The 14,196-nt window shown below is 36.4% G+C and overlaps 1 protein-coding gene and 1 long non-coding RNA gene across 2 annotated transcripts; one reads left to right on the forward strand and one right to left on the reverse strand.

Annotated features, from left to right (window-relative positions):
• Positions 1-1,442: 1,442 nt before the first annotated feature.
• On the forward strand, positions 1,443-2,406 carry LOC142181467 (uncharacterized). The gene is made up of 3 exons (XR_012710114.1): positions 1,443-1,523; positions 1,655-2,181; positions 2,289-2,406. It is a non-coding gene; the product is annotated as an uncharacterized LOC142181467 (long non-coding RNA).
• A 2,234-nt stretch (positions 2,407-4,640) lies between these two features.
• Positions 4,641-7,495, reverse strand: LOC142181852 (uncharacterized). The gene is made up of 5 exons (XM_075255461.1): positions 7,150-7,495; positions 6,773-6,977; positions 6,073-6,623; positions 5,288-5,898; positions 4,641-5,084 (listed from the first exon to the last, which is right to left on the reverse strand). Exons 1-5 carry the CDS (start codon positions 7,493-7,495, stop codon positions 4,641-4,643), a joined length of 2,157 nt encoding a protein of 718 aa, XP_075111562.1.
• Between the last annotated feature and the right edge of the window lie 6,701 nt (positions 7,496-14,196).

The raw sequence follows: 14,196 nt of genomic DNA on the forward strand, positions 1-14,196 counted from the left end.
CTGGTCTTAATTGTGTGAATAAGTTTTCAGACTATGGTTACACTTCCACCTATGTTAGCCCTTTAATGAATACATATTTTCCGAACAAAGAAAGGGTTGAGAAATGGCATTTGAAAAAAGTAGTGACTAATAAAGCATGGGCAAACGATGTGGATGCGGTGAAGTTGTGCATTCTTTATATGTTGGAATTTTTTGTTTGTCCTTCTGATAAAGACCATGTGACTTTCATAGACAAGTTTATGTTCTTTCTAATAGAGTCTGGTAATTTTGAGTCATACCCATGGGGTATCAAATCCTTCAAGCAGGTTATTGAATCTGTCCGACATCGTCTTAATCCCCATGTACATTCTTATCTGATACGGGGATGCTCATTAGCCTTGCAAGTGTGGCTATATGAGTGTTGCTCGTCCGTCAGCACCGAGCTTGCTACGAGATGTTCTGAATCTATACCTCGCATTTTAAGATGGTCAGCTACAAAGGGGCAGATTTGGTTAACTGCAATTGAAGAGAAGATGATCAAGCCTGAGTGGATCAAGGTATTTTTTTCCACTTTTGTATGATGCTACAATTACATTCATAATAACTACATTGAATCTACATTTTTTTTGTCACTTGAATTAACTGTTATTTTCATCATTCAGTTCACAAACATGATTGAATCTGGAGAAAAGCTTGGAGTGCTTAATCTGCCAGACAAGATTCAATATGAAGATGAACATGGTGCTCAACCATCACATGTTCCAACAGCTGCTTCTCCATCATTTGAACCCAAATATACAGATTGTCAAGAGGACATTGAATCTGTCAGTAGCAAGCTCATGAAGTTGGAAAAGGGGATTGTGCAGGTATTATGAATAACTACAATATATTGACATAATTTGCTACATTTTGACTTCATTACATAACAATTATAGTATGTTATACATTGTAGTTAATTTGTGGTATAAATCTATAACAATTATAGTTTGTTGAATTGTAGTGTAACTGTAGCAGTTAGAATAAGATTACCAACTAATTATATATTTAATTTTTAGGTTGATGTAAAGTTAGATGCCTATAGGAAGGATGTTTTTGAGGAACTCTCAAGCCTTCGAGAGTTCATAGATCAATCTTTGAAGGGTGTTATGAATGTGATAAACAAGAGGTTTGATTTGGACGAGTCAAAGGTAAGAATTTACATATAATTTTGTACTAAGACTAATTAAGACATATGAATAAAGTAGTCTCAAATATTCCCCAAAATTGTAGTTTGCTGGTAGTTCAACAAAAAATAATTACCAACATCAAGGAGATAACAACCAGCAATTCCAGTTCAATGCTGGTGATCAACTGCATGGAAGCACAAGCAATACATGTATCTACAAAATTCCTGCATACATATCTACAAATTTCAAGACAACATTATTAAATTATACTAATCATTTTTTTACTATGTGTTGGAGCTACAATTTCTCCAGAACATTTTCAACCACATGTTGACTTATATCCTGACTTCCAAGAAGCAGCTGAGGCATATAAAGCAGGTACAGAACCATTCCTTCATTACAATAAGGTTTTTATGCAAACTTTTAATAATTTACACCTTAACTACATATTCCTACATATATCTACAATTCTCATTCCCAATTATTCATTCAAGCTGATGTTTCAGCAGAACATCTACAAGGAAATATTGAGGAAGAACCAGTAATTGATGAAGTGGCTGAGCCACAACAAGCAGGTAATATATTCTCTATAACTCCATAATACTGTTCATATCTACATAGATCTACACTTATCTACAGAAGGTGAAGTTCCACAGTCGCCAATTCGCGGTGTGACTGTGACTGAAGTTGTTCCTGAAGGCATTGATAAAAAAGTTGTTCCTGAAGGCATTGAAAACAAAGGTTTGACATTGGATGACTTTGAGCTGCCAGAAAACTTATCACAGTTGGTCATGTATGGCGAGCCCATACGAGATGAATCAACCCCTGTTCATCCCGGTAGAACAAGGCAACCGGGAAAACATGCACGATCACCTTTCACATCTTTGTATAGTTCTGGAGGAAGCACATCTGTTGGACCTAAATTTTTTTACCTCAAGCACCCCTTCACAAGTGTCATAGGTGAAAATGTAGATCCTGAATTGACAGAAAGGTTCACCAACTGGTTATACATTCGTAGTGATAAAGTATCTAGGAGGTATGAATGCTTCATTTTACACTGTCTGTTCACCATTTTTATACTTTAAAATTGTAATTCATTTTGTAAATTTTTTGTATTTGATCATCTTTTTTTTGTTATTACAGGAGGAAATATTACTTTTCCAAGAAGGATAACCAAATCAAGCCTTGGTTGGATTTTGGTTGTGAAAAGATTGATAAGAAGGACTGGTTTTATGACCTTTCTCACCCCGGACAAGTCATCAATAACACAGTAAGTATAAAGAACATAATCATTCACAATATCTGTTTTGTCTTCAGCTGTGTAGTGTAATTGTAGTTTATTTTTCAGCTATGATGTGTAATTGTAGTAATATTGTAGACAACATATATATGTTACTATATTTATGTCTCAGCTGTGAAATTTTGCTTTTTATGGACCTTATGTATCATATGTGATGATGATTGTATGTACAAACTGGAATTTTGGTACTTTTGACTGACTTGGAATCTCCGTGTACCACAACTGTAGTTACCTTGTAGTAATATTGTAGAGCTTGTGATTGTGCCTATTAATATTAACTGTAGGTTGAACTTGCTGATTTTTGGGAGCTTAAGTAAGGTGGTATATTTCATTTGTTCCTCTGTATAGTGAATAAATGTAGACAGTGCATAAATATAGTTAATGTGTAGTTGTTTTGTAGTCTGATGGGTCAATTGTACATATAGTACTTGTTCACTATGGTTCATACAAACTACAATTAAATTACATTTTGTGAGGAACTTGGACTAACTGTTATATTTCTGTAGTTATAGTGTAGCTAATTTGCAGCAATCTGTTAGAGTTTTTAATAAATTCAAATTGTAGTTAATCTGTAGCTGTCTTGTAGACAAGTGTGGTTACACCGTACCTTATTGTATATGTTTATTCTATTTTGGCAGCACATTGATGTTATTATGTATTATCTGCGAAAAAGAGGCAAATATGGCCCCAACAATAATACTAGGTTCACAACCACGGATTGCTTGTTCAAGACAAAGATTGAAAGAATCTATGACAAGTTCATAAGTTCTCCACCGGAACAAAGGTATTCGGTTGTTAAACCCGAGGATGATGTTGGAGAATATATTCTTGGGTACAGAATTCTTGCTAATGTTGCCTGAGATCTTGTTGACTATGTGCTCATGCCTGTGAACCTTGTAGAGAACTTCCATTGGTTGTTGCTAGTTTTTGACATAAAGGACAGACAACTTTATGTTTATGATTCCATGGTGAGAGCAAACCGTCATAAAACAGTAGAGACATTGGTTGACAAGTTTTCAATCATTATCCCTCTGTATTTGTCATGCACTGGTTTCTATGGTAAACGTAAAGACATTAACTTCAAGAGCACAAAGGCATACATCGAAAAACCAGTTACGGACCCTCTCGACATACAATGGATGGTTGCTGAGATTCCACAACAAAAGGAAGGCTCAGTGTAAAAAAATAATCTCCCTTTCTATGTGTTTAATTTTTTTATTTTAATCATTTGTTATATAATGAAAAATTCTCATCTTATGCAGCGATTGTGGTGTATTTGTGGCTGCATTTGCGGAGTATGTTAGCCTTGGAGATTTGGCAATCCCAAAGGAAGATCTTTCTGATATTGACCAACACCGTAGACGCTATGGAGCTCTACTGTGGGACTATGCAACAAAGAAGCAAGAAGATGGGTCAATCAGTGAGAGTGAGGTTACTGGCAGGCTAGCAAGGAGGAAGGGTGCTCCGGCAAAAAACGAGAGGACTAGAGTGCAACAAAAGAAGAAATAGACTATTGTGTTCCTAGTTTGGTCTGTGAAATTTGGTAGTTGAATTGGAAAACAATGTAGGAAATATGTCGTTTTGGTTTTTTACAACACTTTTTGTTGATTACATTATACTCGAGTACTCTGATTACATTTTTACAGCAACAGCTTTGTCTTACAATTTGACTTTAATCTTCAAGTTATTTTTATAAATACCTTCAAGTGCCAAGTAATATCTGTATATAACTGTCATTTGTTACACAGCAGAAAGATAAAATAAATACAGGAATCATATAAATAATTTAGCCATTTTTTATCAACAAGGTTTATCAAAAAAATTCAATTTATCTACATTTAAACTATGTCAAACTACATTTTAACTACAACTCCTCTACATATGAATAACAGGACTACAGTTCTAACACAGTTAAACTACATATTCACTACAATCTGGATACAATTTACGTTGAATGCATTCTTTATTAATATCAGTTTTTTTGTATACAGTAAATATTAAAGTTTAACTATTCTATAAAAAAAAGACAACTTTAGATGCTTGACAGAATACATAAAAACATAAATAGTGCAGATACACAAATTGATGTTTATACTTCTTATTCATCTTCAAAAACTTAAACAATTAGACAAGAAAATCCGATAATTTGAGCTCACTAACATTTATTTTGAATAACTATTCTAACTACATGATATTCATTTCTTTTTCGGCGCATTCTTGCAAGTTCTTTTGTTATGCCCTTCACCTCCACAATTACCACATGACACCTTGTATTTCTTTGACTTTATTTCATCAAATGTTTTATATCTTTCCTTGTGAGGTCTCCCTGGCTGCCTTTTATCTCCCGCCGGTGGCTTTACTACCTCATCCAAAATATGTTGTGGCACTTCCCATTTGCCTTCATCAGGAAGAGGATTTACTGGCATTTCATAGGTAAGCAGAAGGCTCTTCCTTGTGTAATACGGAGAGCAATAGTTTTCGTATGTTTCATTCCTATGCCTTAATGCTGCCAAAGCATGCGCACATGGAAGTTCATCAAGTTGGAATTGTCCACAGCTACATTTCTTGTTTTCTAGACACACAATGTACCGCTTCACACCATCTAACACAGTATGTATATGATCTGTTGAAGCCCTCACCTACAATTGAAGACCAAACAGAAATAATAATACATCAATCATTAAAATGGATTATCAACAATTTACCTACAAATCAACAACAAATATATTACAACTCATCTACAAACTATTATTACCGACAATTTGACTACAGTTTAACTACAATCTGGAAAAACTGCAGCTAGTACTTTTTTGATTCTACTGCACCAAAAAAAATATCTTACCCTTAGTTTCTGAGATAATGTACTGTTGTCTTCCAATTCTTTGTTGTATTTGTGACCAAGGTATGTGAAAGTACCCTTTGCCTTCGATAACTTTTCTTTTGTCCAACGTTCAAGAAGAGTCCTCATATACTCAAATAGATCAAATATTGGAAGCTCTCTTGCATCTTTTGTTACAGCATTCAACGACTCGGCAATGTTTGACGTCATAGTAAAAGTTCTATTTACCGTTGCATGTACTCTTGACCATCTATGATAGCCAATATCATATAGGTAAGACTTTACACGCAGGTCTACCTCTTCAATCTTCAACATCCTTTCATTAAATTCATCCATAGTGTATGACCGTGCTGTAGCAAAGTACAATTCATGTAATTGTAGATGTCCCTTCTTGAATTTTGACCTTATATTTGTCCATATATGCCACATGCAAGAGTAGTGTGCCAATCCCGGATAGACAACTGATGTTGCCTTCAGTATACTCTCATGCCTATCTGAAACAACACACATTGAAGGTCTTTCACCATATGCCTCCTTGAATTGCTCAAAGAACCACTTCCAAGATGCGTCGTTTTCAGAATCAACCACAACATATGCCAAGGGAAAAATAGTACCTACATTTTTAAGACATAAAATATGATTAAATAACAACTACAATACATATTGAGAAATATAGACATGTTAACTACATTCTTTTATATAACTACAAAATAACTACAACATAACTACAATTTAACTGCATTTTAAAGACTGTCTACAAATAAGTACAAAATTATTCCATTATTTACCTGCTGCATCCATGGTGCTTGCTGTCAGCATAATCCCCCTGTAGGCTGACTTTAAGAATGTCCCATCAACCACTACTACCGGCCTACAATGTTGCCAACCATTTATTGATGTACAAAGAGCAACAAATGCGTATAAGAAGCAATCATCTGCTGCCTTCTTCAATTTAACAACAGAACCAGGATAATTCTTCTCAAGAATATAAAAATATTTGGGTAATTTGTTGTAGGAGTCACACGGATTCCCTCTCAAAAACTGTAAAGCTTTTTCCTTTACTCTCCATGCTTGCATGTAGCTTAGGTTCAGTCCATGTTCGGATAACATGTCAGTTTGTATGTCCTTTGGTGTGTAAACAGTCTTAGGATCACAATACTTTGGAACGACCATGCTACCAAGTACTGCTGCAGTACGTTTGCGCTGTATGAATGTTTCGTCCATTAGGCAGCATGTGTGTTGACGGCTGAAACTTCTTATCTTGAACATTGCCGAATCATTAATTGACGTTGCCTTGAAATGCCATTTACAGCTTTCAGCAACACATATAAGCCAGTAGCTACAAAAGAAATACAATATTTACACAAATTTATGAAAAAACTACAATTAACTACAAATTGACTACAATTTAACTACAATTTATAAAACCCACCTATCTTCAATCATACACTGATTTTGCTGATATATTATCCACAAATAACTACATACCTTCTATGACTAGATCTTTTTACTCTGAACGGGAACTTGTGCATCACTGAATAATTCTTCATTGCAGCAGCTACTGTTTGCTTGTCCTGATAAACTTGTCCTTCTTCAATATATGTTTGCGTAGATTCAGTTATTATTTCACTTTGATATTCCTCTATAGCTGGTGAGGATGGAAATTCAAGTAAGTTTAGGGATCCAGACGAACCTGCAAACAATAAATTCATAAATGTAGTTTCTATGTAGATAATTTTGAAAGCAACATTGCTTTATCCTTTTCAGTACTATGTGAGCTTTGTAGTTTAATTGTAGGTAATTGTAGTAATATTGTAGATAACATAGTAACACCATAACTCTCTGCAATGTCGAATCAAACATACCTGCACTGGTGCTTTCATTGTTGATTGCCAATTCCATATTGAAATCTCTTACGCTTATACATAAAGGATACGAACCTAAGTTTTTATTCTCCTTTTTGGTTTCCATGTAAGCACGAACCCCCATATCATTCCTAATCTCCATTGGAGGACAATTCTCGTTCACAATGTATTTGATTTCTATAATTTTATCCGATGTATCAATCGATAATTGTTCTGCAATTGTAGAACTGAGAATTCCGTAGTTTGCATTATCATCTACCACAATGGCATCAACTTCAAAATCTCTAAATCTGCCATAGTTATCCCAATTACCATTCGATTTCAGCATTATTGGGATTTTTGACATGATTTCGTGTAGTTGATAGGAAAAAAGACGAAGAAGAGATATAGTTTCTACAATTTGAATACTGATATCGACGAAGAGCAATTTTGTACAATTTGAGACGAAGAACAGATATAGTCTCTCTTCAGTAATTGTACAATTTGATTGCGTTTTTTGTGAAATCTCTTTCTGTTGAGGAAGGAGAGAATTACGCAACTGGTTCCTTCATCAGGAAGAGAGATCTCCTTCATTTCAAAATTGGAATAAAATCCTTGACAGAATCACATCAGATTTGGTGCCTTCATTTTAGGGCTTTTTAATGGCAAAATCTACCTATTTTTGGATTGGTATATAATTTGTAGTAAAAGTGTGGACTACATGGGTAAATAACAAATTATGAACATTTTTGGTAATAATGTTTGATATATGGTATAGGTAGGTAAAAATCCCTAAAGAAAAGCAGCAGGTCTTGGGCCATAAACTGGATCAACTTTATTACTTAAGAGTCCAAAAAACAAAGCAAGGTGAGCAAATAATAAATCAGTATGGAGGGCTGTTGGGCCAATCTCTGATCCTTGCCTCAACAAGTCTATGGAGCTCTTGATTGAAAACAGGTTTGACCCTCTATCGGTGGAAATACAAGCAGCCTGTGCAAAACCCACTAAAAGAACTCCAACTCCATAGGCCAACACTTTTCAGTCACAGATGGAGGACACTTTTGAACTCGTTACTGGAGCATCCGAGGAAACTTCCAACGAGGCAGACGATGAAGCAGACCAGTCACAATGCATGCCAATATCCTCGCTCCCATGTCTGAAGCTGACACCTACTCTGGTTAGTGCTTCTGATTCTGACCTCTCTTGCGGTCAGTTTTGGCACTACCCTGGTACAAGGGTAGCTCTCAGAACAACCGCTCTATTGCCGACCCATTTGTGATTGAGACAACTCAATGGACAAAAATTATCATGGCAAAGGCATGCCAAGCTTTTGGTATTAATGTCTCAGGTTTTGAACATGAAATCCTTGACATGATATTGAGGATGGAACAAAAGAGGAGGGATCAACTCCAATCTCAAAGAACCGGGGCAAGGGCAGATAAGAAATCGAAAAAGAAAGGAGAAATTGAGGTAAACAACCTCAGGAGTATGATTAATTATGAAAATAGGAGCTGCAGTTCAATGGAAAGGCTTATGAGGGGCAGGAAACAAAAAGCTCTTTCTGAATGAGAGTTAAAATTATCAGCTGGAATGTGTGGGGGTTACATGATAGTGGTAAAAGAAGCACTATCAAATCTCTGGTGCAAAAGTGGAAGCCAGATATTTTGTGTATACAGGAAACAAAATTGGAAGACTGTATTGTTGCGATGGCAAGGAGCATTTGAGGTTCAAGATGGGTAGACTGGGCAGAACTCAAAGGCAAATGGTTCTAGTGGGGGAATAATTATTTTTTGGGACAGGAGAATATGGACTTGTATTGATGTTCACCAGGGCTTCTATTCTTTATCCACAATGCTTGAAGGGGTACAGATGGATCTTAGGTGGTGCTTCACTGGAGTCTATGGGCCTCACTCCAATTGGGAAAGAACGGTTTTTTGGGAGGAATTGTCTGCCATAAGGGGCTTATGGAGTGAACACTGGGTGATAGGCGGAGATTTCAATGTATGTAGATTTGAGCATGAAAGGTTCAATTGCATAAAAAGATCCGGAGCTATGAGAAATTTTTCTGACTTCATCCAAGAGATGGAATTGATTGATCCCCCGCTCCAGGGAGCCACATATACCTGGTTTAGGGGAGAAGACTCTGCTCAAGCATCTAGGATTGATAGATTCCTCATCTCCAATGAATGGAATGACACCTTTGGCTCTGTGAAGCAATTAGCTCTCCCAAAGGTTATATTAGATCACATGCCAATAGTGTTGGAAAGTGGTGACTGGTCATCAAATCCTTCCTACTTCAAATTTGAAAATATGTGGCTACAACACGAGGGTTTCAGGGAAAAAATTTCAGAATGGTGGCAGAGTTACATGGTTAATGGCACCCCTGACTTTATCCTTTTCCAAAAGCTGAAACATCTGAAGAAAGACATAGCCATATGGAACAAAGAAGTATTTGGCAAAATAGAAACAAGGAAAGCCAGAGCTTTGGAGGAACTGATGCTACTGGAGCAACTAACTGAAGGCAGGATCTTGAGCCAAGCTGAAAAAACAACGATGTTGAACTTAAAGATTGAACTACAGCACCTGGCAAAGACAGAGGAGATTTCATGGAGACAAAAATCCAGGTGCTTGTGGCTTAAAGAAGGGGATAGGAACACAAAATTCTTCCAAAAAGTTGCTAACTCCCACAGAAGATACAACTGCATAGACATGCTAAAGGTGGACGATGAAATCATTGAGGACAAAGATTTTATCAAAGGTAAAATACTCGACTACTACCAGAATCTATACTCTGAGGATGAGGATTGGAGACCTACAACACATTTTGAGGGTCTAGAGCGCCTAACACCTGAAGAAAGGGTGGATCTGGAGAATGTCTTTTCAGAAGATGAAGTGAGAGATGCCATAAACAGTTGTGCCACTGACAAGAGCCCCGGTCCAGATGGCTTCACAATGGCCTTCTTTCAGAAGTCATGGGATACCATTAAGCATGATGTACTTGCCGCCATCAACCACTTCCATCAAAACTGCCACATGGTTAAGTCTTTCAACGCATCATTTATTGCACTCATCCCTAAAAGAAAAGGAGCTATAGAGCTAAGAGATTATAGACCTATAAGTCTCATAGGCAGCATTTACAAGATTGTAGCTACAATGCTAGCTGAAAGACTCAAAGAGGTGATATGGAAGCTTGTTTCTGGTCATCAAAATGCTTTTATCAAGGGGAGGCAAATAACTGATGCTACTCTTATAGCAAATGAAGTTTTGGACTGGAAAATGAGAACGGGGGAAGTTGGACTTTTGCTCAAGTTGGATGTTGAAAAAGCTTTTGACAAATTGGGTTGGTCTTATCTATTCTCAATACTTAGACAAATGGGATTCGGAGAGAAATGGATCAAGTGGATTAGATACTGCATCACTACAGTCAAGTACTCCATTCTTGTTAATAGAAGCCCAGTGGGATTCTTCTCTCCAAAGAGAGGGATTAGACGGGGGGACCCTCTTTCACCCTTCCTTTTTATACTGGCTATAAGTCCAATGCTTGAAAAAGCTAAACAACTACAATGGTTTGAAGGGTTCTCAGTGGGTAATAGCAGGAGCTCTCCTATTTCTGTGTCACACCTTCTGTTTGCAGATGACACCCTCATCTTCTGTGGAGCAGAAAAGTCTCAAGTCCTTCACCTAAACATCACTCTTATGTTATTTGAAGCTATGTCTGGCCTGCACATTAATATGCTCAAAAGTGTTATCTACCCAGTGAACTCGGTACCAAATTTGCTAGAACTAGCAGACATTATGGGTTGTAATACAGGCTCCTTCCCTACCACATATCTGGGTCTTCCTTTAGGTACCAAATACAAGTCTACTGAGATATGGAATGCAGTAGTTGAAAAATTTGAGAAGAAATTGGCTACGTGGCAGAGGCAATACATATCTCTTGGTGACAGGCTTACTCTTATCAATAATGTATTAGATAGAATACCCACCTATTTCATGGCACTCTTTCCTATCCCAACAAAGGTTCAAAAGCAATTGGACAGGATAAGAAGGAACTTTCTATGGGAAGGGAATAACATCAGTCACAAGATTCACCTGGTGAAATGGACCAAAGTCACACTTCCGAAAGCACTTGGTGGACTTGGAGTTAAGGACCTAGCCTTACATAACAAAAGTATGTTGATGAAATGGCACCGGAGGTTTAATCAAGATGATGCTGGCTTATGGAAGGAAGTTATCATAGCAAAATATGGTAGACTCAACCATTGGTGTACCAACAGAATTAGAACTCCTTATGGCACAGGATTATGGAAGAGCATACACAATTTATGGGGAGCTTTCTCTAATAACATTCATTTTCAGATTGGCGACGGGGCCACTACAAAATTCTGGACTGAAAAATGGATAGGGGACTCAACACTAAAGGAAGCTTTTCCAAATCTCTTTCTTATTGCAGGAAATACAGAATCCCTTGTTTCTCATAACAGAGAAGGCAACACATGGAACCCGATCCTCAGAAGAAACCTGCAAGATTGGGAGGTGGAGGATTACATAGACCTGCTAAAGTTATTGGAGAATCGCACTATAAACACTCAACTGAAGGACAAACTGAAATGGGGAAACTCAAAGGATGGAACTTACTCTGTCAAGGCAGGGTACGCTAAAATGTGCTCCAACAGTATGATGATTGATCTATGGCCTTGGAAACTAATATGGAAGACAAAACTGCCACCCAAAGTCTGCTGCTTCAGCTGGTTGGCCTTAAAGGATGCATGCCTCACCCAAGACAACCTCACCAGAATCTGTATCTGTTAACCATCTTTTCCTACATTGTTCAGTAGCCACAGACATATGGAACATGTTTCTTAGTATTTTTGGTCTACACTGGACTATGCCATTCAATGCTAGAGAGGCATATGTGAGCTGGAGCTCAAGAGAAGTTGACAGAACCAAAGTCTGGAATATGGTACCTGCAAGCATTTTTTGGTGTATCTGGGTCGAAAGGAATAGTAGATGTTTTGATGGATTATCAACTTCAATAGGTTGCTTAAAGGCTAGATGTTTGGTTAATTTGTTTCACTGGGCTAACTTTACTACTGTAAACAACTCTGATGTTTATGTTTTTTTGGACTTTGTCAGCTCTTTAGTTTTGTAGCACTCAATTGTAAATAAGCTGTCAAACTCACTTCCTTTGTAACTTTTGCATTTTCCTGATGCATTTTATGATATATTCCACTTACTTCATCAAAAATAGAAGATCATTTCCTTTGATTTTTTTAATTTGATTGAAATGAGAAGAAGTTGTCCTTGCTAGCTTCTTTTTATATTTTTGGTAATGTAAAAAAGAAAAGCAGCAAGACATCGCACATTAATCTACTCTGAGCTATAAAGGAACTGTTAGGGAAATGTTGAGAAAATACTATTCTTCAATTAATTTGTCGCAACAGTTTTTCAGTAAAGGAGTGTACCAGAAACTATCCCTATCCATAACCATGACCCCATATTCCTTCTCAGCTTCGAAGCACTTTAATTTACTTAGTTAAACTATAGTTTTTGAAAAATATACAAGAAGCTTAAAACCCGAGCTTCGTGCCTAAGGTCCCACAATTAAACCTAATAAAACCAATCCCATAATTGAACAAGATAAATTACTATTGAAATCCAAATAAGTTTCTCCTTTCTTTTTCAGTTGAAGAAGTATTTTATAAGATAGAAAAATTGATGCAGAAGTCTCATATGACGTCTTAAGATGATGATTCCGCATGCTAGATGTCTTATATTTTTGTCTATTGTGCAAATTTTGCATTTGGAATAGGACTAGGAAAATGATTTGGCATATGTTTTGTGGAAAGAAAGGAACCAGAGATATTTCAATGGGAGTTCTATGGCTTTATGCTGTTTGATGTTCAAGTCATCATGTCTCTGCACATGATGCACACAATAGCACTATTTCAGTTGTGTTCGTTCCTGCCTTTCTCACTTATATATAGTACAAATTTATTCATTTTATGAAAGGATATTGTGAAGGGTGGGCTCCTTCTTTACAAGACTACTCTAAATTTCTTTTCCTTTCTCTAAATTTTAAAATGTACTACGTTACTTATGACTCCTTTCACCCCACTAAATATGCTACTTCTTCACTGCAGGTAAAAGATTAGAATACTTCATTTTTTCTGCAAATCAACCCTCCTTATAAAGGCTAACGTGCAACTCTTAATTTATTGGACTTATGAAGAAGAGTTTGATCCAAGAGATAAAAATTATAATTTGTAGTAACAGAATGTTCCTAAGAGTTCCTTTGAACAAATTTTTGTTGTTTTTGTTCTTTTATTAGTGGATGTTATTTGATTTATACTGGATTTGGTCTCTTCTATTTTATGATATGGATTGGCTTTTAATTTGAAGTTTCTTTGGGTTGATAATCCCCTTTCATACCAAATTATGATTTTTTAGCAAGTTAATTATCTTTAATTAATTCCCTGTGTAACTTTTTTCCCCTAAAAAACGTTCTTACTATATTGGGCCGTGCATAGCACGGGCATACGTATCTAGTTCTATATAGAAATGGGAGTTAGATGGGACGAACCAGGACAATTTAGTAATTTCATTGTTGATGCCAAGTTTAGTTTGTCTTTTTCTGTTACACTTTGGAGTACAGCTGGACATCATTTTCTATGTCATTTTTGTTCATCTCAATTCTCATATGTCTGACCTTCATCTCCATGTTTGTTTTGCCGGCATTCCACTCTATTCAGTCCTGTATTCAGTAAGCTTTGGCCAGTCTTCGCTTTTCCAGTAGCCTTTCTTTTCTCTCTTCCCCTACTTCTGTTTGGTGGCTGGAATCTGTTGGTATACCTCCTTGGCTCTTCTATGTTTAACTGAGTTTCTTCCTTTCACTTTCAGTCAGAGAATAGTTTCTTTTTAATGCATAGTCAATTTTATTGTTTATTCATTTTTTTTGTGTTCTTTTTAATTTTCTAATTCTTTAGCAAAGTATTCATTTTTTTTTGTGTTCTTTTTAATTTTCTAATTTTTTAGCAAAGTATTCATTTTTTTTTGTGTTCTTTTTAA

The sequence above is a fragment of the Nicotiana tabacum genome, chromosome 6, assembly GCF_000715075.1.
Source record: "Nicotiana tabacum cultivar K326 chromosome 6, ASM71507v2, whole genome shotgun sequence".
Lineage (NCBI taxonomy): Eukaryota > Viridiplantae > Streptophyta > Magnoliopsida > Solanales > Solanaceae > Nicotiana > Nicotiana tabacum.